General features: G+C 40.9%; 1 protein-coding gene across 1 annotated transcript in view; it reads right to left on the bottom strand.

The window, feature by feature from the left end:
• The window catches only part of MYH15 (myosin heavy chain 15), a 60,490-nt gene that overhangs the window by 20,234 nt on the left and 12,542 nt on the right, over positions 1-27,714 (bottom strand). Inside the window, exons 3-28 of the mRNA XM_083816767.1 lie at positions 26,497-26,642; positions 25,313-25,416; positions 24,639-24,782; positions 22,755-22,911; positions 21,435-21,462; positions 20,427-20,520; positions 19,098-19,118; positions 18,398-18,490; positions 17,353-17,416; positions 17,120-17,218; positions 14,685-14,788; positions 14,118-14,256; positions 13,423-13,541; positions 12,168-12,317; positions 11,228-11,398; positions 9,684-9,863; positions 8,234-8,366; positions 6,342-6,409; positions 4,313-4,400; positions 3,978-4,095; positions 3,617-3,740; positions 2,783-2,919; positions 2,149-2,404; positions 1,473-1,715; positions 693-869; positions 18-163 (exon numbers count right to left, since the gene is read on the bottom strand). Of these exons, the coding sequence (XP_083672893.1) occupies positions 18-163; positions 693-869; positions 1,473-1,715; positions 2,149-2,404; positions 2,783-2,919; positions 3,617-3,740; positions 3,978-4,095; positions 4,313-4,400; positions 6,342-6,409; positions 8,234-8,366; positions 9,684-9,863; positions 11,228-11,398; positions 12,168-12,317; positions 13,423-13,541; positions 14,118-14,256; positions 14,685-14,788; positions 17,120-17,218; positions 17,353-17,416; positions 18,398-18,490; positions 19,098-19,118; positions 20,427-20,520; positions 21,435-21,462; positions 22,755-22,911; positions 24,639-24,782; positions 25,313-25,416; positions 26,497-26,587 (3,248 nt within the window). The 5' untranslated portion in view covers positions 26,588-26,642. The remainder of the gene's footprint in view (positions 1-17; positions 164-692; positions 870-1,472; positions 1,716-2,148; positions 2,405-2,782; positions 2,920-3,616; positions 3,741-3,977; positions 4,096-4,312; positions 4,401-6,341; positions 6,410-8,233; positions 8,367-9,683; positions 9,864-11,227; positions 11,399-12,167; positions 12,318-13,422; positions 13,542-14,117; positions 14,257-14,684; positions 14,789-17,119; positions 17,219-17,352; positions 17,417-18,397; positions 18,491-19,097; positions 19,119-20,426; positions 20,521-21,434; positions 21,463-22,754; positions 22,912-24,638; positions 24,783-25,312; positions 25,417-26,496; positions 26,643-27,714) is intronic.

Here is a 27,714-nt window from a genome sequence, read left to right as displayed (position 1 = left end):
AAGAAATAGTCTCTTACTTCTTCAGCTTTTCTTCCATCTGCAACTTATCATTCTCCAAGTCCATGACACTCTCTTGGGTCAGCTTCAAATCCCCTTCTAGTTTGCGTTTTGCCCTTTCCAGGTCCATCCTCACTTTCTTCTCTTGTTCAAGTGAGCCCTCAAGCTTTAGGTACAAGGTCACTTATTAAATATATTCAACATAGATTGTTTCCAACAGTCAGTTGCGTGCTAAACCCATCTTTGTGTGGAGCTCTAGCAAGTGTTGAATCAGAAGTACTTAAGTATAAGCATCTGATCTTATGTTTTTTGGTTTCTAGCAGCCAGTAGACACATGGGATAAATAAATATAGTGTAAGGATTAGTCCATGCTTTACGTTCATGTGAGTATTATAGTTCTCTTGGTAGCAAAGCTCTGTTTGACTGCATGCCAGTTACAATGCAAACGCACACTGAGTGTGGATTTTCCCTTTTACTGCATTCCTTTCAGAGGCGTGACTACACAGATAAGTATTTATAGTGTTGCTGTAATTTTACTTTTTGCAGGGTGCATCAAGGACTTCATTTATAAATCCTTGATTGTTTCTGAAAGAACAGGAATACATTGCAAAGCTCTGTGACATTTCAGACACATGAAAACTGTTAAGTGGTAGACAAAACAAGCCTTCAGAAAAGTGAAGGCAGAGCCAGCTTACATCGTCCACTTGCTGTTCCAGTTTCAGTTTAGCTTTGCTCAGTGTGTTGACTTTGTCCTCCTCTGCTTGTAGGTCATCCAAAACTTGCTGGTGAGCTTCCTGCAAAGACTTCTTCTCCTTAGTAAGTTTGCTGATGTTCTCATCAAGAGTTGCCATTTCCTCTGTCAGATTTTTGACCTGTGGAAGAGAGGATGGTGAATTTATAAGACTCTTAAGCAAGGGATTATCACAACCAGGCTCAGATGACTGTCAATACTGAATTTGTATGGAGGAAGACAGTGGAAAGAAAGGGATGTCTTCCCCTAACTCCTTGTGGGATTTTGAGTGAAACTGTCATCAAGGGAGCCAGTATGTGCCAATTCTTGTTATGGACATTTTTATTTCAACTACATTCAGTTTTTTTCAGTGTCACTCTCACTGTGACAAACTCCAGCTCCTGATTCTCTCTGGGAGAAGTAGGAGATGAGTTTTATATTTGCAGGCCCTCAGAGGAAGAGCCGGAAGAACTCATGGTTTCAGCAGAAAATTGTTTGCTTAAACATGCCAAAACTAGACATAATTCTTTAGCAGTGTTGGAACAAAACCCACTTCTGAAAAAGAGAAACTCAGGATCAGACAACACTTTTTCCCTCATAAATTCGAATGACTCTGTATATGCTGATCCTTTACAGTGGCCTTTGTAACAGGCAGTGTAAAGTTGTCAAGTACAATGGTAGCTCTTGTGAAAAAGGTTATCCTTGCCTGACCTCTTTTGAAAACATGGCAAAGTTCTAAAGGTACCTTATTTTCAGTAGCATGTTTCTCTTTCTCTACTTTTGCAAGTGTTATTTCAAGATCATCAATATCTTTTTTGAGCTCAGAGCACTCATCTTCCAATTTTCTCTTCTTGGAAGTCAGCTCAGAATTCATCTCTTCCTCATCCTCAACCCGCTCTGTCAGCTCTTTGACTTTGGCCTCCAGCTGAATCTTGGATTTAATCAACAAGTCGCAACGTTCCTCGGCATCTGCCAGAGTGTCTTGCTCCTGGTGAGAAAGGAAGAAGACAAGTGGTCATTGCCTCATTTGTCACCTATTCTTTAAGTGTTCACAGAGCCTGACCCAATGTTACAGAGCAGTGTAGGAAAACTTTCCTACTCCTGATTCAGAAGACAAGACCAAAAGTTAATGGAGCAGGATGAAACTGTGGTGAAAATGACTAGTCATGCCTGCCCCTATAAGAATATTTCCACATCTAATTGCCACAAAAAGTGCCTTGGACAGAACTCCGCTAAGAGTTGCATTGCTAGCCCACTTGGTTTTACCCTAGAACATGAAAATTTCTATCTGCTCTAGTTTTTGGCAAGACTCTGACAAGACCAACAGCTTATTTTAGTCGAATTGCACTAACATGCTGGTCTGTAAGCTTTTGAACTTGAAAGTACATCTAATGAATATATAAATATACATCTCTACTCACAGCTTGGAGCTGTAGAAGCAAGTCATTTTTTTCCTGAACTAAAGAGACTTGCTTTTCTTCAAGTTCTTTTCTCCTGGCTTCAGATTTTTCCAGAGCCTCCTTCAGTTTCAAGAACTCTTCCTTCATATTGGCCATCTCTTTTTCAGTTTCTGCAGACTTCAGAAGAGGTTTAATCTTAAAGAAAAGCTTCATCCAGGGCCAGTTCTTTACAGCCATAAACGCACGGATATTCCACTGAATTACAAGAAGGGCATCCCTGTTTTAGGAAGAAAACAAAATCCCCTGATGGTTATCCTGAATTGAGAAAATTAGACTTTTTTTCCCCCCATTCCCAGGTGGTTTTATGGCTCTGGTCCCAGTAATACTGGGAACTTGTTCTAGGTCCTAACATATGCAAGGTACTTTCTCCACAGCTCTTGATTTTCAGGGACATGAAAAATTTTCCAAATCTGATTTTTGTCAGAGCTGCGGGCAGCAACAATATATAGTTGTTATTACTGTCATCAGACATGCAAGTTAAACCTTTAATTTAGGACTAGCTATAGCTTTAGGGACTGTAATAAAGCCTCTATTCAACATATAATTAAATGGTAATGAATATTATCTGCTATGATTGAAAGGGGTGAATTCATACCTGCGCTCCACTATCTTCTGGAACTCAATACGCATCAGTCTGCCACGTGCCCTTGCTTGGATCATCGTTAAGATCTTTGCAAGTCTCTCATCCCTCATTTCTTCTAGATGGCCCAACAGACCAGCCTTGAAGAACACCTGGTACATGCACAGATGACATTTGACCGTAACGAATGTGTTTTTTCCAGGGTACACCAACAATTACACAGACATTGTTCTAATTGTTCAGAAGAATGGTAATTTTATTGGCACGTTTATAATCAAAGGAAAATAGAGGGCCAAATACTACCTGCATCAGGAACTGCACTGCACAGTTCCACAACTGCTTTAAAACTGGCTCTCATCTCCCGGGTTTTCAATAGGCCAAACCATTCTGTCATCACGCTACACAGTATCTTTTGGCTGTAGAAGGTTCAGAGCAGGTCAGCTGAACCACACAACTCCCAACTCTCAGGTCTCTGCTGAATGGGATCATGTCATAATTGCACATGGCTTCATTTAAAAAGCTACAGCTAATCTTGCAGTCCATATATGTTTGAGTTTATCTACGCTATAATAAATAAAATACTGTTTTACTGATAGGCATGGAGCATCAGCTGCTCTTTCGTTTGCTTGCAGTGTTGCTGTAATAAAAGCTTTATGGGCGCTTACACTAGAGAAATAAAATTTCTCTAGCACACCCTAAAAGTTAATATCATTTTGCTGCCATATTGCTGGCTCCCTGTATTATCAACTCTTTCTTAATTGCCACCACCAGAGACTGCATAGTATCCCATTCTGCCAATCAAATCCATCCTTTCTCTCTAAATACTCATTGATAGTCTTTTCTGCTTACCTTGGTGTGTCCAAAACGATATTGGTTATGGTCAATATCTAAAGATGCCAGCAGTTTTTCAGCAGCTTTTCTGCTATCGACAAACTTATCCTCTGGGATTGCACCTGGATTCAGAATGCGGTACCTGTTAACAACAAATAAGCAATGAATAGGACTAGCAAAAAAATGACCTAGACTAATTTCCTACTTTGCATCTACACAGGCACCAGGCAAAAGCGTAATTCTGCCTTCTACGTTCAGGCAAACTGTATAGAAAATAAACTTGAATCAAATAAAATACCTCAAATAAAAATGAGAATACATGCTTTGCTTATTTTGACTGATAGGATAAAGACAGGAGACAACACAGCTCTGGCATTACCTTTGTTTAAAGTCTGCATAAAGCACCCTGTTTGGGAAACCCTTACGGCAAATGCGGATGCCTTCCAGGACACCATTACAGCGGAGTTGATGCAAGACAAGGAAAGCATCCATTTCACCTACGGGGGGAAAACAAAACAAAATTTTTCCATAGGGCTTAATCTTCATTTCACAGTGGGAAATGAAAAATAGGAGGTGTCATCTGAGAGGGCAACACCATGGGAAAAGGTGAATAACACAGGTGGTATAGAAATATGTTCTGGGGGCTTGCAAGCAAGTACTGGGATGACATTGTTTGAGTATATTAAAATTTTAAGACAGTTGTGTTTTTCATACCTGGTGTTTTTGATTCGTTGGGGATAATGCATCGTACAAAGTGAGGGGCTGTAGATCTTAGGTTAGTCATCAGCTTATTCAAATTTTCCTGGAACAGACATGCAAAACACTATTAGCTTTAATGGTTTTGTGGAATTCCAATCACTTATTTCTCTAGTTTGTTAGGTAAGTTTATTAAGGTCATCTGCATAGTTCCTAATAAGATTATAAGCTTTAAAAATCATTGAAGAGAAATGATTTCAAATAAATCAAAATAGAAACTAACTTCATTATAGCAATCCACATCAGTTTTAGCAAAACCTTAAGAAGATTTGTGTTTTACTTACAGCCCCAGAAATGTCAGAAACAACATGAACAGCCAGCAAGATGAAATATCATCCTGCAGAACATTTTTGAATTTTTTTTCTCTTACACTACCTACAAGATGTATTCTTCATGTAATGGTATATGAAAATGGAAGACCTTCAATAAACCATATTACGTTGATGACTAACTTCATTAACAAATCACTAATGTTAAAACATGTTTTTTTCATCAAATATTATGGTGGCCTAAGCATCAGGACGCTCTCTTCACACTGTACTGTCTGATGACAGTTTTCATTCCATCCTGTGTAAGCAGTGACTTCACACCTTCCACTATGAGCACTAAGTTCCTTTCACCTGAAGAGACTGACTTGAACTGCATTTTTGCCTAGTCACTTCACCCTTCCCATCTGTGCCTTGTAAAAGCTAGGCTTTTGTCTTCCTGGCCAAACATTTTCCCTTTATTAATCTTAGACATCTTCCAGGCAGGCAGCAACGCAGCTCAGAAGGAGCCAAGCATTCGGTGCCTGCCAGTGATCTCCAGGCTCTCGGGAAAGTGTTTTGTCTAGTATGCAGAAAATAGAGAAGATTAGAGGTGAAATATAATGTAATCAGAGCAAGTTGTTAAAGCTGAAAATTTCTCCTGTGCTAGTCAGGATGATAACTGAGACAACCTGAGCCAGCTCCCTAGCAGCTCCTTGTGTTCTGGAAAATGGACCTCTATTACTGGACTATTAAATTGCTGTCTGCAAACACATCCTTCAGATATCTTTACATTTCTTCAGCTGGCAAGATATGGCTCTCAGTTTCCTGTGATTTCACTTCATGAGGAGTAATACTTAACCAAATAAAATACATGACTAGGGGGAGACCCCTACCAACTTCCCCACCTGATGCTAGCCTATGTTACATCTTCCTCAATGTAACCCATAAAAAAAGCTCCCCCCCCAAAAAAAAAAAAAAACAAAACCAACCAACCAACAACAACAACAAAAAGAAAACAAAAACACACTAATGGTAAATTACAAGCCCCCTTTTTCCCCAGACATGATCCTAATGTCAGCTTCCACCAGGAATGCATTCCAGTGAGGGAATTACTCAGGAAAAAAGAGGTTATATTCCACTTCTTTCAACAACTTTTATTTTCTACAATTGCTCTTATCCTAGGATCCCATTAGAAGCAGTAACAAAGCAGGGACTAGCAAATGACTTGTAATCAGTTCCAGTTCCAAAGACTTGCACAAAGCTACAAGCCGTGAAATAAATGATACTTTCTCAAATAGAATGAAAAATGATTTACCTACTGAATGCTCAAATAAAAGAAAACAGAGCAGCCCCTCACACATACAGTTTTAATAACAAAATATTCACTTAGCCAGGGTCAATAACCCAGGCCCAGAATCCAATTCTGATATTGAATTTCAGTTTCCTTTGTCTATTACAGTTGTTAACAGAATCACAGAATCACAGAATCATTTAGGTTGGAAGAGACCTCCAAGATCACCTAGTCCAATCTCTGACCTAACACTAACAAGTCCTCCACTAAACCATATCACTAAGCTCAACATCTAAATGTCTTTTAAAGACCCCCAGGGAGGGTGACTCAACCACTTCCCTGGACAGCCCATTCCAATGCCTAACAACCCTTTCAGAAATGAAGTTCTACATCCCTCTTCAAAGTATTGTCTCAACACTAGCCAACAGGTGGGGTGAGGTAAACAAACCTTGTGTAATGAGGACACAGTTTGAAAAGAGGCACCTTTCTTGCGTTTCTTTTCTCCACCCTGGTCAGCTAAGAAAAAAGAAAAGAAGTAAAAATCACACCATGTATCTCAGTAAGGGGTGCGGGCAGGGGCACGGGAAACACACAAACCATAGATGACTTGATGGCTGTGATCATTCAAATATTATACAAAAAACTTCTGAATGTCAAGTGCTATATAACACAAGTTTGTAGCTCACTGTCCACAATCAGGATTTTTGTCAAATACCATTGCAAGCTTTCTGCATTGCATTTTCATTTCAAATCTGGACAGCATCACTTGTTACACAGAAAGTCCATAAATATGAATAAGGCAGAAAAAGATAACTAACAACATAGAGTAGCTTGTATTTCACTAAAATGCCTATAGGGTGTGATGATACAGAAAGGGAAGAAGCTAAAGAAAGCAATGCTTAGGCAGAATTTGTACTGCATATTGTACTGTACAGACACTGATTCTCACGTCAGCTAATGAGACACTGAACTCATGCAAATTACGTTTGGCCAGAATAGATAGAAATAAATATTTATTTTGTAATTTTAGATACAGTAGCTTGGCATCCCCTGAATTTTGCTTAAAGCTTCAGAGTCAAAATCACTTAAAGAAATGATAATTTTTGACATGACCTTTACAAAGTTGCACAACACATGAGCAAAGCATGACCCCAAAATATACAGCAATTTCTGAATTTCTGCAGTTTTTAAAATACTGGACCATTAGATCATTCCCACGAGGTCTGACATTCTGTCATCTGTCAACAGTCAATATAAAAGGTGAGGTGAAGAGTACAATGTGTTTGATGCAATTATCAAAATCCTCTTCCCCTTTCCAAAGTGACACTGCCAAGACTGGAAGAGGCTAATCTGGGCAGGCTGTTCTTTTCTCCCGACACTGAAGAAAAGCAAGGTAGCATTCTGACAGACAGGACTACCACAGGCAAATAGGCAGTTAGTAACTTGCAAGAATTTGCTAATGGCATGATTTTTGTTATTTATATTCAGCTCCATCTCTTAACACATTATGAAGTCTGCATTCTGCTTGCTTTCTCAGCAAGTGTCTTATGATTCATGACAACATCATCCACACGAATGAGGTTACTAATAAATAGGCTGTAAGCGATTGCAACTTCAGGACATAAGAACTACATCTTTGTAAAGAATGCCAGTCTTATTTACTCAGCATCCTTTTTCTGGATGCTTGCTACTTGTCTTCTGTCAAGTAAAACAGTTCTGTATAATGCATATGGCTTAAATGCATCCTTAGATGTACATTAGTCTATCAGTCTTTTCAAAAACAAAATAAAAGGAAAAAAGAAACATATATCAACAGCAGCAACCAGAAAGGAAGATATATTTGTAAAATCTTCTACTACTTTGGCCAAGGAGGAACAGTGTTCAGTTGCACTCAGTATCTTCTTGCCACTAATCCAACAAAATATTTCAAGATTCTCTCTCAAACATTGTATTTCTTATTTAATTCAGGATGGCTAGCAAAGAGGACTACAGCATAGGGAACAAGAGCTGTTCTTGTTGACAGGCATTTATGTACAAAATGTTTTGTGAAACACTTGCCTGCATAACTGAATACTTGCATGCTCAAACACCCACTGGAGTGTTCACAACACAGATTTCCTCGCCAAAATTGCTTAGAGGTATTATGCATTCAAACTAGCTGAGTTAATGGCCTACTTAGGATAACATGGCAGACTCCTACAGATGCTGTGTGCATCTAAATAACTAGTCATTGCTCCATTTAGCATTGAGTCAATTGCAGTTTATAGTTGTTTCTTAAATTCATTTCCAAGCACACACCCCAGAAATGAACAAAAACTCATGTGAGCTGATTCTGCTTACCACTGTCAGCACCAACGTAGCTTTCAAACAGGCTTGCCAAGAGTTTGTTGGATGATTTTTGGAAAATCCCTACTACGGTTTCATTAAGCGGGTCTTTGTTCTTCTCAAGCCATCCAATGATGTTGTAGGGAACCTGCAGCAAGGTGTTGAAAGCATAAACCAGAGGTTGCAAATGCTCTCTGTCAAAGGAGTTCCTTAAAGCTTGGCTTGAAGCCAATGACCTTTTGTGAAATGCTGTTCTCAGAGCAGGACCAGCCACCGAGTTTTTCCATCACTTTCCATCCAATTCTCTGCTTCCTAATTGCCCGACCTCTCTTCCTAACAATTACCATCTGAATCCTGCACACTCTTTCCAAACTTGTTGGTCCCTATATCTTCTTATGAACTCCAAGTGGCTGGCTGTAAATACAGCACATATCATCAGTGTCCCAGGAACCCTACTTATAACAGCTGAACTATAAAACACACAGGTAATAATTTCACTTCACAACAGTATACTACACTCAAATAATTAAGATTTTCTGACAGAAATGTAGTGATTAAAAAACTAACTCCTGGACTTTGCCACGGCTCTCTGTTTAGTGAAAAAATATGTTCTGTTAATAGTACCACGTGGAGATAAAAATTCTCATTTTCTTTGCTGAATACACTAACATCTACAGATAAAGAACAAGATGGGCATTACTTCTCATAATAAAAGCAAACTCAGCTTACAGTTCAATTATACTTTAAAATGAACTCAAACCAGTACTAGGTAGGTTCCAGCTCTGCTGTACTGAGGCTTCCTATCAATTCTAGTTTGATAAAAAATATTTCTTATGTCCCTCTCAAGTTCTTTCTGCCCATCAAGTCTGAAAATGCAGCTTTGAAATTGTGTATGTTTTGACTTGAGTGTCACAACATTGGATTGTATTCCTTTACCCCATCATCAGCAGACCTGTTAACTAAGCCTTCACAGCAAAATCAATGACACTTCCTTTGGCTCTATTGACACACTGGTCCTAACATGAGTAATAAGTGATGTAAAATCTATTCTTTTAAACCTTCCTGAAGTTAGGCAGCAATTACTTAGTTCATTTGTACAGGGAAACAAGATGGAAAGTTAGATGCTGCTGCTGTTTAACCACTAATCTGAATCTGATTACAGGAGAAGCAAAAAAGAAAAGGCAAGGCTTATTTTTAGCAACACCACTGTTAGCCCCCAGTTAGCTCCTCAGTTCACTTCCTTTATTTGTGTAGCCAAGAACCAGATGTCCTAAAGTCTGGTGGCATCTTACTGTGTTGCAATGTTTACGCAGAGAGAGCAGGCATTTGCTCTTAACTCCTTTCCATCTTCACCCTTTCCACCCTCCCTCCCTCACTGTGTGCTACAGGCTAACCTCCCCCCCTCCCCACACACACACCTGGAAGACCTCTAATATAATGTCTACTTGCAAACAGAGGAACTTACTGCACCAGCATAATGAAGAAGTTCAAAGTGAGCTTCATATTTCCTTTTCTTATCAGGCCTGGGCTTCTGCAAGTTAGGTGACTTGCCAAGATGATTGTCATAAAGTTTGGCTTTGAACGTCATATCTGTTGCTTTTGGGAACATGCACTCCTCTTCAAGGATTGACAGGATTCCCAATGGCTGTTGATTAAAAAGATCATAGAATCATAGAATACTTCGGGTTGTAAAGAACATTAAGGATCACCTAATTGCCATGGGCAGGGACACCTCCCACTAGACCAGGTTGCCCAAATCTCCACCCATCTTGGCCTCAAACACTTCCAGGGATGGGGTATCCACAGCTTCTCTGTGCTACATGTTCCAGTGCCTCACCACCGTCACAGTAAAGAATTTCTTCCTTATATCTAATCTAAATCTACCCCCTTTCAATTTTAAGCCATTTCCCATTGTCCTATTACCATACTCCCTGATAAAAATTCCCTCTCCAGATCTTTTTTGGAAAATGTTTAGCCTGCCTACTGTGGCTGTGCAGCCTTTATGTTTGATCTGATGGAATTTTAAGCTTGCAAAATTTTTTCCCATTCTGAGGATGAAATCTTTGACTATTCTGTTAAAATAGTAACCACACCTTTGGCTATTCAGTATGACACGTCTGCCTTAGGAGGCTTTCTAATGGCTTCCAGAAATGGTTTGGTTTATACAATTGGACCAACTCACATTTTATTGCTCATCTTTCAGAACAAGATAGACTAACTTCCTAGGAGTTGACAGGACAGATTTGTTGTGGGACGAGGGTGATATGCATAGACATCCTAACCCTGGAGAAGAAAGTGATTAAGTACAAGAGCACGTAATAATCTGACTATTTCAGTTGTTCCAAATGTCCTGCTAATGCAAGACTCAAAATTCCATTTTTCCTCAAAGATCAACAGGGTTAGATGTTATGCCAGCAGAGATGGCATAAAGAGATACAGCAAGGGATACAGCAAGAAACTATGCCCCAACAAGGCTATATTATGTTATATATGAGGCAGGGAAAAGGAAAGGCATATTCTATGCTGGGGAAGCAGTGGGAGGGAAGCAATGCCTTCAGGCTAGGGAGAGCCTGAAGGACTTTGCACATCAACATGTAATGTAAGAAACAGGACATCATGGTTTAGAGGTAGAGGACACGTGACTGAAACATGACATTTGCCCTGAAAAGCTGACTATTAAGTTTGACATTAAGCATATGTGGAACAAAGTAAAATGTTGAACAGTAGGAGAAGAGAAAAGTGAAGTAAAAAGCAAGGAAGACCACACAGCCACACAAAACAAGTACAAGTTGTGGCTGCTGTTGGCTCTTTAGGGCAAACTTTTTGAAATAAAGGTAAGTAGCCAGAAATGGCACAAATATTGATTTTTCTTTGATTCCATATTGCATATGGTGAGAAATCTGTCTTGCTGTTTATCCTGGTCTGTTGACTGGGATTTGAGGATAACTCCAGAGGAACATCATGAATAAAAACAATTCATAAAATACACCTTAGCACTCCTGTACATACCTTCTCAATTAGATCAATACAAGCCTGCAGGTCCATGCCAAAATCAATGAATATCCACTCAATGCCTTCCTTTTTATATTCTTCTTGCTCCAGGACAAACATGTGATGATTGAAAAACTGTTGCAGTTTCTCATTAGTGTAATTGATGCAGAGTTGCTCAAAGCTGTTGAACTGCAGGAGTTAAAAAGAGATGCGTTTGTACATAGTGAACTATGTCACAGGTTTAACGGAAAAGCAAGAGGGAAGGTATTTACATTTATAACCTTCTAAACAGTAACAGGTTGAGAAACTACTGAGCATTACACTGAAGGCAAAGGAGGGGGAGTTCAATAGCAGGCTGCTGGCTGCCTCATGTGCTGTCCTCTGGAGCGTGAGGATGCCCAGATTTGTTCAGGTCTCTCACTTAGAATGCACACACGTTTTCCTCAGCAGCATGCCATCCAAGTCCTCTAAAGCAGAGCCAGTGCACTCTTTGCTCTGCTTAATACAGAGCGCAAATCATAGCATTAAGCACTTACCCCTCAGGAATGGATTCTGAGAAACAGAAGCTATGAAGTGCTTTATGTTGCAGACATTTTTTATGGTGATAATAAAAAAATGACGAAATACTATACCCTATAAAAGGCACTTTCTCTCAAAGAGAAAAAGTGGCTACAGTGGACACACTGTCCTAAAATTCAGCTCAAACAATATGAGATGTTGTCTTTGCTAAAGAACCGCTTCCTCCCCAGGAACTATAAACATGTCCAGCTGTGCTGAATACTGAGTGTTGTCTACATATATTCATGGCAAAACCTTGTAAAGTCATATATGCTGTTTGCTTTACAGCTTTCTTGACTTTTGGGTTTGTGTCCATTTAGAAGAAAAAAATACCCATCGCAAGAGGTATTGTTAAGTAACTTCTATGTCATTCCCCAAGTCCTCACACATTAATACTCACATCAAAGATTTCAAAGCCAGCAATGTCCAGGACTCCAATGAAGAACTGTCTGGGTAGCTTAGTGTCCAATGTCTTGTTGATACGGACCACCAGCCACTTGAACATTCGATCATACACTGCCTTGGATAAGGCCCCAACAGCATACAAAACCTAAAATATGTGTTTCAAAATGCCACTACATACAACAAAATTCACTGCGGAACACAAGGATTTCAGTACACTAGCATTTTAAGATCTCTACTTACAGTTTAAATATCACAATTTTTCTTACAATCGCTGAGGTGATTACAAGTTAATACAACACAGAGCTTCTTTCATTATCTATGCTGACTTCTCAAATCATTGCTATATATATTGCAGTCATGTGTACAAACACGTACATAAAGTTGTAGTAAAGTTCCTCTTTGGAAAGAGCTGGACGGCAAGTAGCAAAAGGCTTCATCCCTTGTACTGCTGTGGAGTTAAGTACCACAAAGCACACAGGCCTGACGTCAGCCATAATAACCAGAACTGTAGGCACAGGGGATGTCTGTGCTTAAGCTACTCCTTGACATTTGTTTCTAATTTTGAAGGATGCTATGTCACGAGCAGGACGTTGGAAAGGAAATGTCTGTGCCTCTTCTTTAGCCTACCAAATGCATGACTACACCAATAGGGTAGTAGCTCTCTCCAGCAATTCTCCAGTTACTGAGCCTGTGCCATAGCTTGCCTTCAGACAACGATTTTCATTTTAACCACAATGCTGAAGTGTCTTCTAGAATACTACTACAGCCTGCAGCAGTGCTAATCCAAGGACATTTGTTTCCTAAATTAAGAGGTACCTTTAAGTGGATATTGCCTTTAGCTGATTGAGGTCACACTAGGACTTAGAATTACATGAATAATAAATGAGTGTATAAATAATCCACAGATCATCTCTTCTAGGTAACTATTCTCATCCAGAATTAGATACCAAATCCCATGTGGTTTTACAGCACCTCATTTCCTTGAGTGGCTGCTACTAATGCATCTGAAAAACAATCCCAAAGGCAGTGCAAGCCACTATCCCCTTGTCAATCTTTTTACCAGTATCCTGCTCTTTCATCATCTATTCCCCCATGTTTGGGGATATAAAATGAGAACAGTTACTAGAGGATTCACTGTTCATACAACACGTACGCATGTTAATATTTTTAACAAGTATCTCTCTGGGATGTTACAGAAGCCTCCAGGCTTGTGGAACAGGTATCCAAACACTGTGACAGTTTATCCTTACCTGTTCAACACTTTGACCTTTGGTCACATACTCATTTCCAACTTTCACTCTAGGGTGCAATAAACCCTTAACCAAATCAGAGGAGTTGATGCCCATCAGGTAGGCAGCTTTGTCAGCACCTGATCAGGAGAAAACAAGGTTTTAGCTGGCTCTGAACTGCTATGTGAAAACATACCTAGCCAAGATAAAGTTATTAGTTCATCTACATCCAAAGAGAAACTAGATAAAGAACCTGCTTTTTAAATTACTCATCTTGGGTGCACCTATGCTCAGTTCTGAGGAGGAGAAGGTCAGCTAGAAACACACTTGACAAACTCTTTAGATGTAAGAACAAATTTTCACAATGGATATAGGCAGTTGAAACAGTACTATTTCATGTGCTAGAGGAAGCAAAGAAGAAAGCCTGAGGAAATGAAATGGAAAGCTAAAGCAACAACTTTTTACAACCATTTTGTTCAAATGGTCAAAAAAATGGAGTTTCATTGTGTTGCTCTGACTGTGTCTATTCATTCTCTACTAAGTGAGGTTGCTTGCCACTGTACAAATCACTGCTAGAAATGAAGTGCAGCACTCTTGGCTGAGCAGCAGCTATACTGCACAAGATCAAATCAAAAAGGCTGCACCTTCCTCAGCACAGGGCTTGATAATATGCCAGACTTTTGAAGGTAAGGAGTAACGTTAAGTGTTATTCTTACTTTCAGTGCCATCAGCTTCTGCCTGCTCTTCTCTGGGTCGTTGTTTGAATTTCATGTTCCCAAAGTGCATGATGGCTCCCGTGAGTTTGTAGGCACCAGACTTTTCATCTGGCACAAATCCCAAGATGTCCATGGCTTGCTGTGAAAAGCAAACAAATGGGTATTTTATTGCTTGCCTCTTCAACAGCAATGGCATTTTGCAGCCCCACAATCTACCTTTGCACAGGAGATATTATTAACCTGCCAAGGGGCATTATCTCAAAGCAGCCACTGGAACACCCTGATGACCCAGCAATGGCTGGGAAGCAAGGGAAGAGATCCCATTATTTAGTGTTTTATGCATCGAAATTGTAAGAACATTGAGCCCATAGGCATTATATGGGCCAGATTCAAAAGCATAATATTTTATCAGGCCTCATGATTCATGGTTTGAATGCAACTGAGACCCATTCCTGTTTCCATTTATTCTAGTAGTTTCAGTGACAGAAATTTGGTTCCTGGACAGCACTTTTCCTCCGCACATGCATCTAATCATTGAAGCAAAAAGTGAAATCAATACAGGCTTACATCTGTTGCCATCAATTCTTCTCCATCATCCAAGTTGTCCACTGTAACTACTCCTTGTGAGCAAAAGTGGTAGTCATATGGATTGGTGGAGACCAGTAACATATCTGGAAAGGAATTGCTATGGTAAAAGCTTCCATCCATTCAAGATATCCCCCCAAAAACAGAGATTGAAAGGATCAAATCTGACATACACTTGTATTTACACAAACGTGTGCAATGCTTTTTTCAAGTGCAGGGCAGCAACCAACTCTTTCATTCTACTGTTCATGTCTGAAGACCAAGATTTAGAGAAAGAGTAAACAAAAATTTGGGTATGCTGCACACACTTCTATTAAGCAGGTTTTACAGTATACTGAGGTCACCATTTCCTACATAGCCCTACTTTCTGCTTTGCATGGCTGTAGAGGGTAAGAACACTATCTAGGTACAGAGGAAAAATATTTTAGCAGGATTCAAGATGGGGACAACAGGAATGGTTCCCTCTTATGACAGACCCCCTGAAAAAAATGAGTTTCAGGATTCTTTGGAGAAGACTCTTTTCTCTTAATGAACAAAAGTCTGGACATGGCTCTTTACTTCTCTCCTCTTTCCTTTTTCTTCACATCAAAAGTGAAAATTATTGTTTTATTTTCTAGAAAGCTATCAGGCTCCAATACTTCAGAGAGAGTCCTGCTTCCCTAAATCCACAGAAAGTTTCACCTGTATTCAGCAGACCAAGCTTTGACCAAGCTAGATGTCAATGTTTTATTTACATACACATACATCATAGAATATTCTGAGTTGGAAGGGATCCGCAAGGATCATCAAGTCCAACTCCTGGCTCCACACAGAAGCACTCAAAAAAACAGACCATGTGTCTGAGAGCACTGTCCAAATGCTTCTTGAACTCCCTCAGGCTCGGTGCTGTGACCACTGCCCTGGGGAGCCTGTCCCAGTGCCCGACCACCCTCTGGGTGCAGAACCTTTCCCTAACACCCAGCCTGACCCTCCCCTGTCCCAGCCCCATGCCGTTCCCTCGGGTCCTGTCGCTGTCCCCAGAGAGCAGAGCTCAGCGCCTGCCCCTCCGCTCCCCTCGTGAGGGAGCTGCAGGCCGCCATGAGGCCTCCCCTCAGCCTGCTCTGCTCTGGGCTGCACAAACCAAGGGGCCTCAGCCACTCCTCATACTGTCTTGCCCTCTAGACCCTTCACCGTCTTTGTAATCTTCCTTTGGATGCTAATAGTTTTATATCCTTCTAATACTGTGGCTCCCAAAACCGCATACAGTACTCGAGGTGAGGCCTCACCAGTACAGAATAGAGCGGAAGTACATATCTAAGTATGTGTGTAAATACATATGCATTTGTCTGTTATTATGTGTATATAAAGTCACATTCTCTATGTCTACATGTTACTTTGCTATGTAGTCACTATCTTATGCAATCACTTATAAATATAGACAAATACAAATGCATATATTTATCTATATTTAGATAACTACGTATTTATGTACATTTCTTGTCTACAAAGCAAAGCCACCATTGGTTTCAGACTTTTCAAGAGCCTGTAAACGTGCCCCTCCTGGCCAGAAAAGTGAATGCTGTTTGTGGAATATACAGACAGTTTATGACAAGGACCATATTTTCCCAGCACAGGGATTCACAGAGGAATCTCAGTGCAATGCTTCCTTGAAATCTTTCCCATAATTGTCATTAGGCCACATAAAAGCTAAAAGGGTTAGGGACTTGACCACACACTGTCAGGATAAGACTTCAGAACAGACTATGATTGCTACGGCTTAACAGGAGTTTAGTGTAGCAACAGAGTGACTCTTCAATGCATTTTATAGAATGTGTTTCTTAGAGCACAAATAAAAGTCAGCTAACCACATCACTTAAATGATTAGTGAAGGCTCTATTTAAAGCATTAGGAGATGGGAGCAAGGAGACCTCATCTGTTCTCTGCTCTTCTCCAGCAGGTCTATGGGACTGCCTTCAGCCAGGGGAAACTTGAAAGGGGAGATCGCCAAGCAGCCGTGCATATTCTCCTTTGCTATGAGTTGTGCTAGGATACTATGCCCATTTGGGACAGGAAGAGGGAAATAGTTTTTCTTCGTGGATATATAAGCAAAGCTCCTCACACACACACACAAATAACATGCTTAAAGTTTTATTGCCACAAGCACTTTTAAAGGCATAGATTTTTCCAGATGTTTTGAGAGCTTGAAGTACATGAATTCAATATGATGGGTTTTGGCTTTATAATGCTATGTTTTAGAAGTCACATCCAAGTCTCATTCCCTTATTCTAATATCTAAAATCACATCACTTTATTGGGTACTTGCATCAGTGGAAATGTAAGGGACTTTCTGAACACAACTTTGCTCCTTGTCTCCTCTTTAGCTGCTCTCTATTCAGAGAAAGGCTGGTTCTTAAAGAGTGCATCCATTAAATGCTTACCTAGTAACTCTGCTTTCTTTCCTGACAGGATTTGGTAGAAGATGTGATAGTCTCTTTCGCCTGGTTGCTGGAAAATCACTCGGGATTTCTCCAGTAAATCTGGTTTCACAAAGAAAAATTCAGTGAGTAAGGTTCTCCAAGCTTTCAGATGAGGAATTGTACTTTTAATTACTTTAAAAAGAAAAAAAAAAAAAAAGAAAAAAGAGAGAAAAAAGAAAAAGTTTGCTGCTTACAAATCTCAATATCAGCGGATGACAGTTTGCCTGTGGTTCCAAAATGGATTCGGATAAATTTACCCTAAATCCCAGAGAAAAATATTCTAGTTAGTGCATATAGCATACCAAGAGGAAAACTTGAAAGCAATCATTTGGTTCAAAGAATCAGTTTGTGCTAACTACGTGGCTTTGCACAGGCACATTTTCAATGAGAAATACCAAACAATGATATAACAGTTTTCTAAGCAGCCTGAGTCTGTATCTACAGCTCTTTAATCAGCTTGTGGAGAAAGGATAACTATGTACTGTTGTATCAGGCTGAGATATGGGAAAGCACGCGGCTTCCAGTTTCATGTTACAGCTTTACAAGAATTTGGGACTCAGAGCAATAGGCCAATAAACCTGAACATGAGACACAGAAGTCTGTGTGCATGTGTGTGCGTGTAGCGACTCCCCCTCATTTGCAGTCCTGACTTATTATTTACAGGTCTAATGAAAACAAAGAGAGGCCCCCTCGTGACAACACTAAGAAACAAGCAGGGACAGCTTATTGAGCCAAAAAAAAAGTAGATGGTGTGGATCGAAAGCAGAACTGCTGTCTGTATGGGTCTGCAGAGGGGGAAGATGTAGGAGGGAGCAGGGATTGTGGTACATCTCTGACACTTCATGACAATGTAGAGGTATTGTAGAGAGGGGGGATGACTTGGGCTGGTGGAAAATGGCAGGAAAATAAGGCTGTGCAGCAGAAACAGTCATGGAGAGAATCTGCCATTGCTGTTTAAAATTAGGTGATGTGAAGGGCTTAATAAAGTGAGGCTTTGCTTGGTTCCTGCTCATGGAATTGTTTAAATTACTATTTAAGGTGGATTGATCGTTCTTTTTTCCTCATTAATCCCTCCAATAGTTTTTCCTAGACAGATCCTACTTTGTTATTCCTTCCTTGTGAAGAAGCCCAACCATTTTAGTGGACAAAGTGAGAAGCAATTTATGAAATGATTACTGCAGAGATGTTACCACGTGGCATTGTTGACAACGACATCGTTATGTTGCATTACAGACTTACAAAACGTGACGAGTTGTCATTTCTCAGGGTTTTGGCATTTCCAAAAGCTTCTAGGGCTGGGTTTGCTTGAATGATTTGATCCTCCAAGGTTCCCTAGAAATCAAGGTTGCCGTACTATTGAGAAACCTACAGGTGACAAACTCATACAGTAACTCTAACTCAGGCATGCATTCACTCATAGAGAGAAGCCTCCCAAGCAAAGCAGCTTAGCCCCACCTGAGGGGTGGCACAGCATGAGTGGCATAACAGCAGAATTGGCAGTCAGCTAGGAATGCTTAAAAGGCCTGAAATGTTCAGCGGCTCTCTGCTGTTTTGCTTTGTAGATTTGATAATTTATGCCATCTGCATGCAGATGAAATCACCATATCTTCCCGTACTGCGAACTCTCTGGGGACATCCAAGTGCATGTGCGTAGGAGAGGGGCAACTGAAGACAGTGACAAGCACTGCAGTGAAATGCATTAATTTTTAAAGCACTCGGAGCTCTTAGTGTCTAGAATTTTTGGAAATGAGAAAAGTATTAACCACCACTTGCACAAACTTCAGTTTGCTGAAGAAAACTACAACTGCCTTGGCTTCAGGGAACACTTCAATAGGGGAACCATGCAAAGCAAAATGCTGAGGTTCATGAGATGGAATGACAGATTTGAGTACCATCTTCACATGGAAAAGGTAAAAAAAAAGCAAAGCTGAATGCTTACCCCAGTTTTGGTAGCCGGTTGCTGTCAAAAGACAGGAAAAAAAAAATGAGTACTCACAAAAAGGACATCACAGAATATAAACATTAGCAAGGTTAGACATCTAGTCGGAGCCAACATTCTAGCAGGAATTTCTGAAATCTTATTTTGCATTCACTACACATCACGAAATAGCCAAGTGCTTTTCCTACCCAGCTCATTATTTTAACTCCTTACTCCAAACATATACCTGGTTTTGCTCCAGAGGTGTTCCAGAAGGAACCACAAGATTAATAAATCAGAAAGAGGCTGGTACCAGATGGTAAGGATAAAAGATTGTAAATGCAAACAGGCAAGTTTTAGACAATCAGATTGTGCTGCACGTGAATTCTTGGAGTATTAGAAAAAAGGGCTGATGATATTGAAGATAAAATGTGACCTCAGCTGACAAGTTACATGGACAAAGTCTTCTAGCTGCAATATCTGTTATTTCCACAATTTTTTCATGAGCATACCAGATTTCTGATGCCATTATGAGCATCAATGTCAATGCACATACAAGGCTGGCTCTGGACCACTCAATCATTTCCTAAGAGAGCTTTGCAGACTTCAAATGAATGCATATGAGATTTTGGGAACATGAGGTGAGTGAACAGAGTCTGAGGCCGGCTGAAGTCTTAGCTTTATACGTATAGTTCATAGGAATCAATTTGCCACAAAAGAGCGTTGAACCTTGAAGTGCAATGAAGCATAGTGAATAAACTCATAGCAACACAGAAAAAAAACAACATGAATGCAGTATTCACTGTAACCTTAGCACTTAAAAGCAGAACAGCACGCAACCAAAAGGAAATATAGAGAAGTTGATTTAAAAACCTTTTGTCAAAACATTCCTATTTTAGAGGACAAAAAGGCTTTTCAACAAAACAGACATTTTGATCAAAGCTATGCTTTTGAAGACTGTTTTCCATGTGAAAAGAAATCTATTTTTCTTAATCTTCGTGGTCTTCCCAGCATTTGACCAGCTTTAACACATTCAGAGACATTAACACGTGACAGCTAAAACTCTTAGAAAAAAGTATCAGCAACCAGCAGCAGTTCAGAACCAGAAGGGGTTTTGCAGCTCCGCCTGCTACATGGCAAATTTGGATGAGCATTGCCTTCCTACCTTCAGGACTACATGGTTTCAGTAATGCCGTTTAGATGCATCAGTATCTTTTCCCAATAATTTCTTATCTTAACCATGCCCATTGAGGTCTAGCACATGGTCCAGCACTCAGGATGCAGTCTTGCAATGTTGTGCACAACAAATATCTTAGAAGCTTGAAATGAAACAGCCGCTGGCAGACTTACGTTCTTTTTACCAGGTTCACCCAGGGCTGCCACTGTGGCAAAGTACTGGATGACACGTTTTGTGTTGACAGTCTTGCCAGCACCGGATTCTCCACTAGGGGAAGAAGGAAGGTAACATTAGAGTCGCTCAATCAGCTCTAACCCATTCTTTTGCCCGCCCATCCTGTCAGCTCCATGCCCTGCACAGGCTATTCTTACAGTCACTGACTGATTTCTGCAGCCTGTTTTTGGGTCATGCCAGGGGAAATCATGTCATATTAACTGAATGACTAGGTGAATGCCTACAACAACAGCAACTTATTCTTCATGTGACTGCATTCAGAAATCTAATGCAAACCCACACTACTTTGAGCTTCCTTTAAGTTTTAATAGAAAGTTTTATTAAAAATGTCCAGACTCAGGATCCAACTCTATACAGCTAATGAGTTAAAAAACATACAGAAGAGCTGCAGTATTTTGCCAGCATCATCCAGTAGAATATGTGAACTGTGTAGAGAGAGAGACAGCTCTCTGTCTTTCATGACTGACAGTAAATGTGCCTCCTCTTTTCTTGGTCATCTTCCTTCCTGTGGATGGGTCTATTCAATGTTCTTGACTATGTTTTGCAGCAAGAACAACGACATTTTGAAGAAAATCTTCTGTGTCTGGAGAGGACAGACATAGCAAAGACAACCCTGGAAGAAGCTTCTCTAACTGCCTGTTGAGTTGTTTTCATGCCTACTTGGAAAGAACACCAAGTGCAGATCAGAAACGGGCCAGCCTCCATCAAACCCTCTATTCCTTTTCAATGGGCTATTCCTTTCCAATGGGGCTCAAGGCAGCCATCAGGTGGCTAAATTGCCAATTATTTGACTTGGATCAAGTTCCAGGCAATATAGCTGAGCTTTTAAGGGTCAACTTGTATTTCAATAGGATTTTCAAGGAGATTTTACAATAGTATTTTTTCTCCCTTTGAAGTTTTTTTCCACAGCAAAAGAATCTCAAATCAGCCAAAAGAGAAGCACTTACGTGATCAGCATAGACTGATTCTCTCGATCTGTGGAGGGGAAAAAAAAAAAAAAAAAAAAAAAAGAATTGAGGCAAACTTAGTTGGCTGTAGAAATTGACTGTTATCATTTCAAATCAGAACCAACTATTCCAGAAACAGTCCTGAATGGACAGGAGAGAATCACAGGAAGCAGCAGTGGAAAGGTAAAAATATGCATTATTTAGTTCAACCTCCAGCAGTGCCAGTTTTTCCCGTACCCTGAAGCCTCCTCTCATGTTTTGTTCAAGTCAGTACTAAAGACCTGCAAGTCATGCACATTCCCCTACATCTAGGAAATAAACAACAAAAAGAAAGTAATTTCCTGTCAGCAAAATGTTGCTTTACTTCTGCGTAGGTCTCTGCTCACATCTGACCCCTCTGCCCTGCATTATTGCACCAACCCAAGCAATTCTACTGCTTGTTCATGGGCCATTCATCACTATATATATGTACTCTTCTTTGGTGAGCCATGTTACTGAAATCAAGTTTTATAGTCTCGCTACTGTTAACTGCCTGAGCAGAAATAAACATTTATAAGAACGTTTTGCAATCAATATATTATTAAGCCAGTTCAGCAAATGCTAACTAGAAGCAGATTCTAGGAACCACTGGGCCTGAATCCCTCTTTTCTCTTTTAATTCCAGACATCTTGATGAGATACATATTGGGCAGCCTGGCCATATTTCACTCTCATCTGATAGAAGAGCATCTTTCTGCAGACATGCCTCTGCCCCAGCACCTTTTGTCCCCTTTCAGAAGATGGTGATTGCCATTTTATGAAAACCAGGCGACAGCAGCGCGTGACCACACCAAGTCTCTTTGGGATTTATCCTGCAGCCTCACAGGACCCGGTGTAAGCACATCACTGCTGCCCTCTGCTGACAAACTCTTTTTCCAGTAATTTGGGGGCTGGGGCGAGATTTCACAGAAAAATAGCAGAGCTTGCTGCTGCACAGTAGGCGCTCAGACCCCACGCGCAGTCAGAGCGCTGCTGATCCACAGCAGGTTGTTGCCAACGATGTGCACACAGCATCCTCCATAGCTGCCCTTCATTAACTTCTGAATGTTTGCATCTGATGAGCATCAGAATGAGCTGTTACCACAACTAGCACAGGGACAGGCAGGGCAGAAAAAACAGTAATTAAAAAAAATTACTGATGCAGACTCCCAAGCCCCTGTTGCTTGTTGAGTATCTGCACATTTGGTGCACACTGCAAATGCTCTCACAAACGGCCATCTGGTATCAATCATGTCTGCTAAATAAAGCAAAACTAAATTTAAAAGCAGGGAGCGCCACTTACTACGCAGCATGTCATGGTATGCGTTATCAGCAATGGAGAAGATGTGAGGAGGAGCCTCTGAGCGCCTCTTGCCTTTGTAGGCAGCAACAACCTCCGCCTTGTAGACAGGCAACCATTTGTAGGGGTTTATAGTCACGCAGAATAAGCCTGAGTAGGTCTAGAGGGAAACACAAGAAAAAGGTGGAAAAAAACTTTCAAGGAATAAGAAAGAAAATCTGAGTTAACCCAGCAGGAACTGATGTTGCCAGCTTTTGATCTGTCTTTGAATTCTGGTCAGAATTGCAGCCTTTGATCTGAATTCCTAAAGCTACTGGTTTGCTACTGGACTTCCCATTGGCAATCAATGGTACCAACATGACAGATATTAAGCAGTTTTCCAAAGGGGAGAAATTATTGTCAAGATGACAACCAGAGGGAAACAGCCCCTCCAGATGAACAGAGGAGCAGCAAGGAGACCTCTGTCTGATTTTCCACCTGGCCACCCACTGAAAGCTGTTTCCTCTTGAAAACAATAATTATGAAAAGAAAAAAAAAAAGTCAGAGCTTTTCTGTTTGAACTCTGTTCTTAGGAAGAGAAATCTGGGAGAAAAAAATCTCCCATTACTAACTTGATGTGAACACCCTGGGGCAAATTTCAGTTGGATGTCCAAAGAGAAAATAACTTTGTCGTACTATTCCCCAGAGCTTTTTCAGCTTTTGGAGAAATGTAGTTGGCAAATAAATAAATAAATAAAATATATCTTTATAGTCACTCTGTGGGCTCGCTTTATCAATTAGCTGGGGCCTGACAATTCTGAGGAAGAATGAGTTTCCGGTTGTAACACTGGGGGGTTAGCATTAGCTGGTAACTTTTCAGGTACTTAGTCTGGGTCAATGCAGAAAACTTCTCAGAACCCAGATATTATATGGGCACAAGCACTATGTGCATATAGATTAATGAGTTCAATGAGCTAACGATTGCAGGTGTCTTCCCCTAAAATAGGATTAGGACTTGCTCCAGAATGGCCTTGGCATGAGTCTTCAGTCCTAATTTTCTAAGCAGAAAAACAAACAAACAAAATAAAACAAGCTGTAAATGGATTAAGCAAGATGATGAAATTTCATTTTCTAACTATAATGATCTACAAGACAAAGCTACGGTTTAAGCCATACATGTTTATACAGGGGTTATTAAATACAGAAGCTATATAACAATCAGAATTTGAATTGAATTCACTCCTCTGATGTAAACCAAAAACCTGAATAAGGATTGGCTTGAAAAATCCATAGATTCTCCTGACTGACTTCAGACACAATTGGATGTAGCAAGCTGAGGGCAAAAGTTTGGCCTCATGAAACTAGATGCCACTGAAGCTTGTTCTGGTGATAACAGAAATTATGTTAATGATGTCATAGGGAAGATACAGAGCGGGGAAAAAGGCCAGAGCAAAACAAGACAGATGTCCACACTGAAAATGAAGGGAATAAAATTACCGAACTAAAGATAGACAGGCTCCTAGTTAAAAGGAGTTATATGTATGCTGTAAGCTTGAGGCATTGTTTCTTAACAAGGAAATCTCCATAGCTGGTAATGGCATGGATTAGCATTAGAAGTGGAAAAATAAACTAGGTCTCCCCAAGGTCTTGACTGCTGAAAATATGTCCCATGACACCTCTTTCCTAGACAAGCAAGGAAAAACAGAGAGCTAGACACAATCTTATTCACTTTTGTCTGTATTCAGTCAAAATTACTGCAAGGAACTTTCCTTTTTCCTTCTGAAAAAGCGAGTGAGACCCTCAGTCTTATAACATATCCAAGTTGTAAACTGAATACGAAGATCACATGCTCAAATATCACAGCATTTGAAATGCATATTTCCAGAGATACAGAGCAGTGACCCTTACATAAATCATCCAGTTGCTGTAGCGCTTCCTCAGGTTGTACAACACAGATGCCTCATTCAGATGGGTCAGCATAGCCATGTCCTCAATCATGTCAAATTTGGGAGGGTTCATGGACTGCACATCATCTTCTTTTATAGTCATGGTCTGCAAAGACAGATAGAGTACAGCACCACTGGAAAACATTGAGATTTTCTGTCACTTCACATACCCTAGAGGAGAACATATTTTCCCTGTAGAGGGAGATTCTTTGGCTCAATGTGGCCTATGTACATAATGCCATTTGTTTTCACAGACACTGAAAGAAGGAGGGAAGGCTGAGATGGTACAAATAAGGAGAGTGGTGGTGTGGTTGTGGTGCCATGAGAATTCACTATAAGCATAGGATTTTACGTCCCACCTCCTCATTTCTCTCTCTGGGGTCCAAACCTGGACTGGTCTGTCGCATACCTCTGCTCACAGTGCTGTGCAAATACTAATGCTCCTTCAGGCACCAGCAAATTCCTATTTTTCCCTTGGCTGTTTCTTATTTGCCATCAGTTACTGAGGCTTCTTGTTCACAGCCTATTTCATGGATGGCATGAACCGGGCAGCAGAGCTTAAACTGAGCCAGGTATGTTCTGGGGCTTGCTGCTCAGCCCTCATTCATCATGGGTCAGACAAAAATGCTATCGTACCCGTCCATCTGTTGTCTCGACAGTCACTTTGCCACCACTGGTTTCTGTAATTTCAGCTTCAACATAAGCCTTCTTCTCATCGGGAACCCAACATTTCTTCTTCCCTGTGAAATTAAGGAGACAGAGGGTTCACAGTCTTGAGTTGAATAATAATGCTGTGCCCTACTAAGTGAGATTGCTAGGGTTAGTTAAACCTCTGGGACCACAGCAGATCGGCAGTGCTGCGGGAGCTGAGTGCCAAAACAGAAGGTTCAGGGCTTCCAAATGTTGTCTCTCCTTTGAAGCTACCACTTGGCTTCCCAAGATCCTCCCAGCACAAGGTGTCACAATATTTCACGAATGCTGGCGAAGCCTCAGCCTCCATGGGAAATCCACAATCATCATCACCAGTGTGCAGATGGAGGAACTGAGATCCGAGCTCAAAAGAAGCCATTTGCTAAAAAGCCACACAGAGTATTGCTATCTGAATGAGGAATTCAGCCCATATTATTTGCCTGCCAGCTATCAGATTTAACCTTATTCCTGCACATTCCTTTGAAGTCTGTCTTGAAAAACAGTAATATTAATAACTCACACCGAGTTATGTATGCTGCTTTTTAGAAGTTTGCATTAGCTGTGTTGGACTTCAGATTACTTGTTTTAGCAACTACTCTGAATATTATACTGCTGTGGTTATTGGTGAATTTACTCTTACTCCTACACCTCAGAGTTCACAAATCCATTTCACGAAAAATAACTTATGGAAAGTTAAAACCTAGCACTGGGTTGTCAATAAAACATGCAAATCGAGCAGAGGTACACGTACAACAGGGACATTTAGTCAGGTCACAGAATTTCTCAAATTACAGCAACATCAGCGTGCGACATTTTTCTCCCAAATGGACAAAGCAGCGATCTCTCTTTTAGCAGTGCGGTGCGAGTATGTCTTGCTTCTAAATCTAGCTAATTACTTAGTACGAGTTGATAGATTGCTTCCCTACAGCACTGCCTTAGGGCTCTTTGTAGCTTTGCAGAATAACGAAGCTTATTCAAACTTGGTTGAACCAGCCACCTCAAGAGCAGCAGCAGCAGCAGCAACAGGGGCTTTGCATCCTGCTTTGCTCTGCACTCCCCCAGCTACATTATGGATGCAACCCTTACCGGGTTAACACGCCACCACCAGCATAAATGGTGCCACAACTCACCATCGAAGGCAACGGTCTGTGCCATCATCAGCTCCTTCTCACTCTTTCGTAGGAAGGGAGCAGCCTCCCCGAATTCCGACATGTCCATCATCTTGGCAAGTTTTCAAGGTGGCACAGCTCAAGGAGGAGAAAAGCAGGGACCCGCTCTAACAAAAAGGAGGAAAAAGTTGCATTTATTGGACCGTGTGATGCAACATGAAACACTCAGCAGAACGTGGCAGGTGGCTGATTAAAGCGATGACTATTTGAAACAGAAATACCTAATGGAGATTTGGGGCTTTACTGAACCCTTTGCTAAACCCTTGCCTGTCTCAGTTTATTTAAAGCCAGACAAATTCTGTGTGGTTCAAAACCCCGACACGGGTCGCAGTTATCTCCATGGGAGAATGCAGTCTCCTCTTTATGGCATGAATGGTGCTTAAGAGCAGCAGATAAAAGGGACCACTTCAGGCTGTGACTTTGAAAACCACTTAGCAGTGGCTCTGCCTCCCACCAACTCGCCTGGAACGGGCTGCGTGCCCTCCACTTCTGGGGCACATCCCCGGGGGCCCTGCCACGCATCCTCTCTGGCAGGCGCTGTCCTGAAACCGCAGAGAGAGAATTCCCTGCTGCGAGCTGTTGCACGGGCATGCTTTACACCCCCTGGCGATGCTCCAGGGAGGCATGCCCATGCTCCTGCTGCAGAAAACTGGAGCTGGAGACGGTGGAGTGCCCGCAGCGCTCGCCTCCAATGGTGCCAGACAGCCTGGCAAAAACCCAGGACTCATCCGGCTTGGGTACGGCAGAAAGCAAACGTGCCTGCAATACTGGCACTAAGGCTTTGTTGTTTTCCACATTGATCTGAGTTTATTAGCCCAGCTTAATACCTACAACACTTGTTTTCTCAAATGACAAGGCCACAGCATTTAGGAGCCTCTTATCATGTAAGAAAGGGCAGGGAATATTCATGTAAGCGAGATTGATTTGCTGGGTTTGTTCTGCCAAGCACTAAGGCTGGTTATCCCACTCTTATTTTTAATGTTTGGAAAGCTTATAGCTCAAATCAGTGGCACTTTATATAATGGAAGCTATAAACACAGAACATAATCTTTAAGGAAAATTAGTCTAAACAGCTATACAATATATTTATTTTTAAGGATTCAAAACTTGACAGTTGGGCTGAAATAAGTCTTACCAAATACCACTGAAACGGATAGCTTTTTACTAGGAATTAATTTG

Source organism: Anser anser (assembly GCF_964211835.1).
Source record: "Anser anser genome assembly, chromosome: 1".
In the NCBI taxonomy this organism is placed as follows: domain Eukaryota; kingdom Metazoa; phylum Chordata; class Aves; order Anseriformes; family Anatidae; genus Anser; species Anser anser.
The sequence above is the reverse complement of the archived record's forward strand: the minus strand, read 5'-3'. Positions and strand labels throughout refer to the sequence as shown.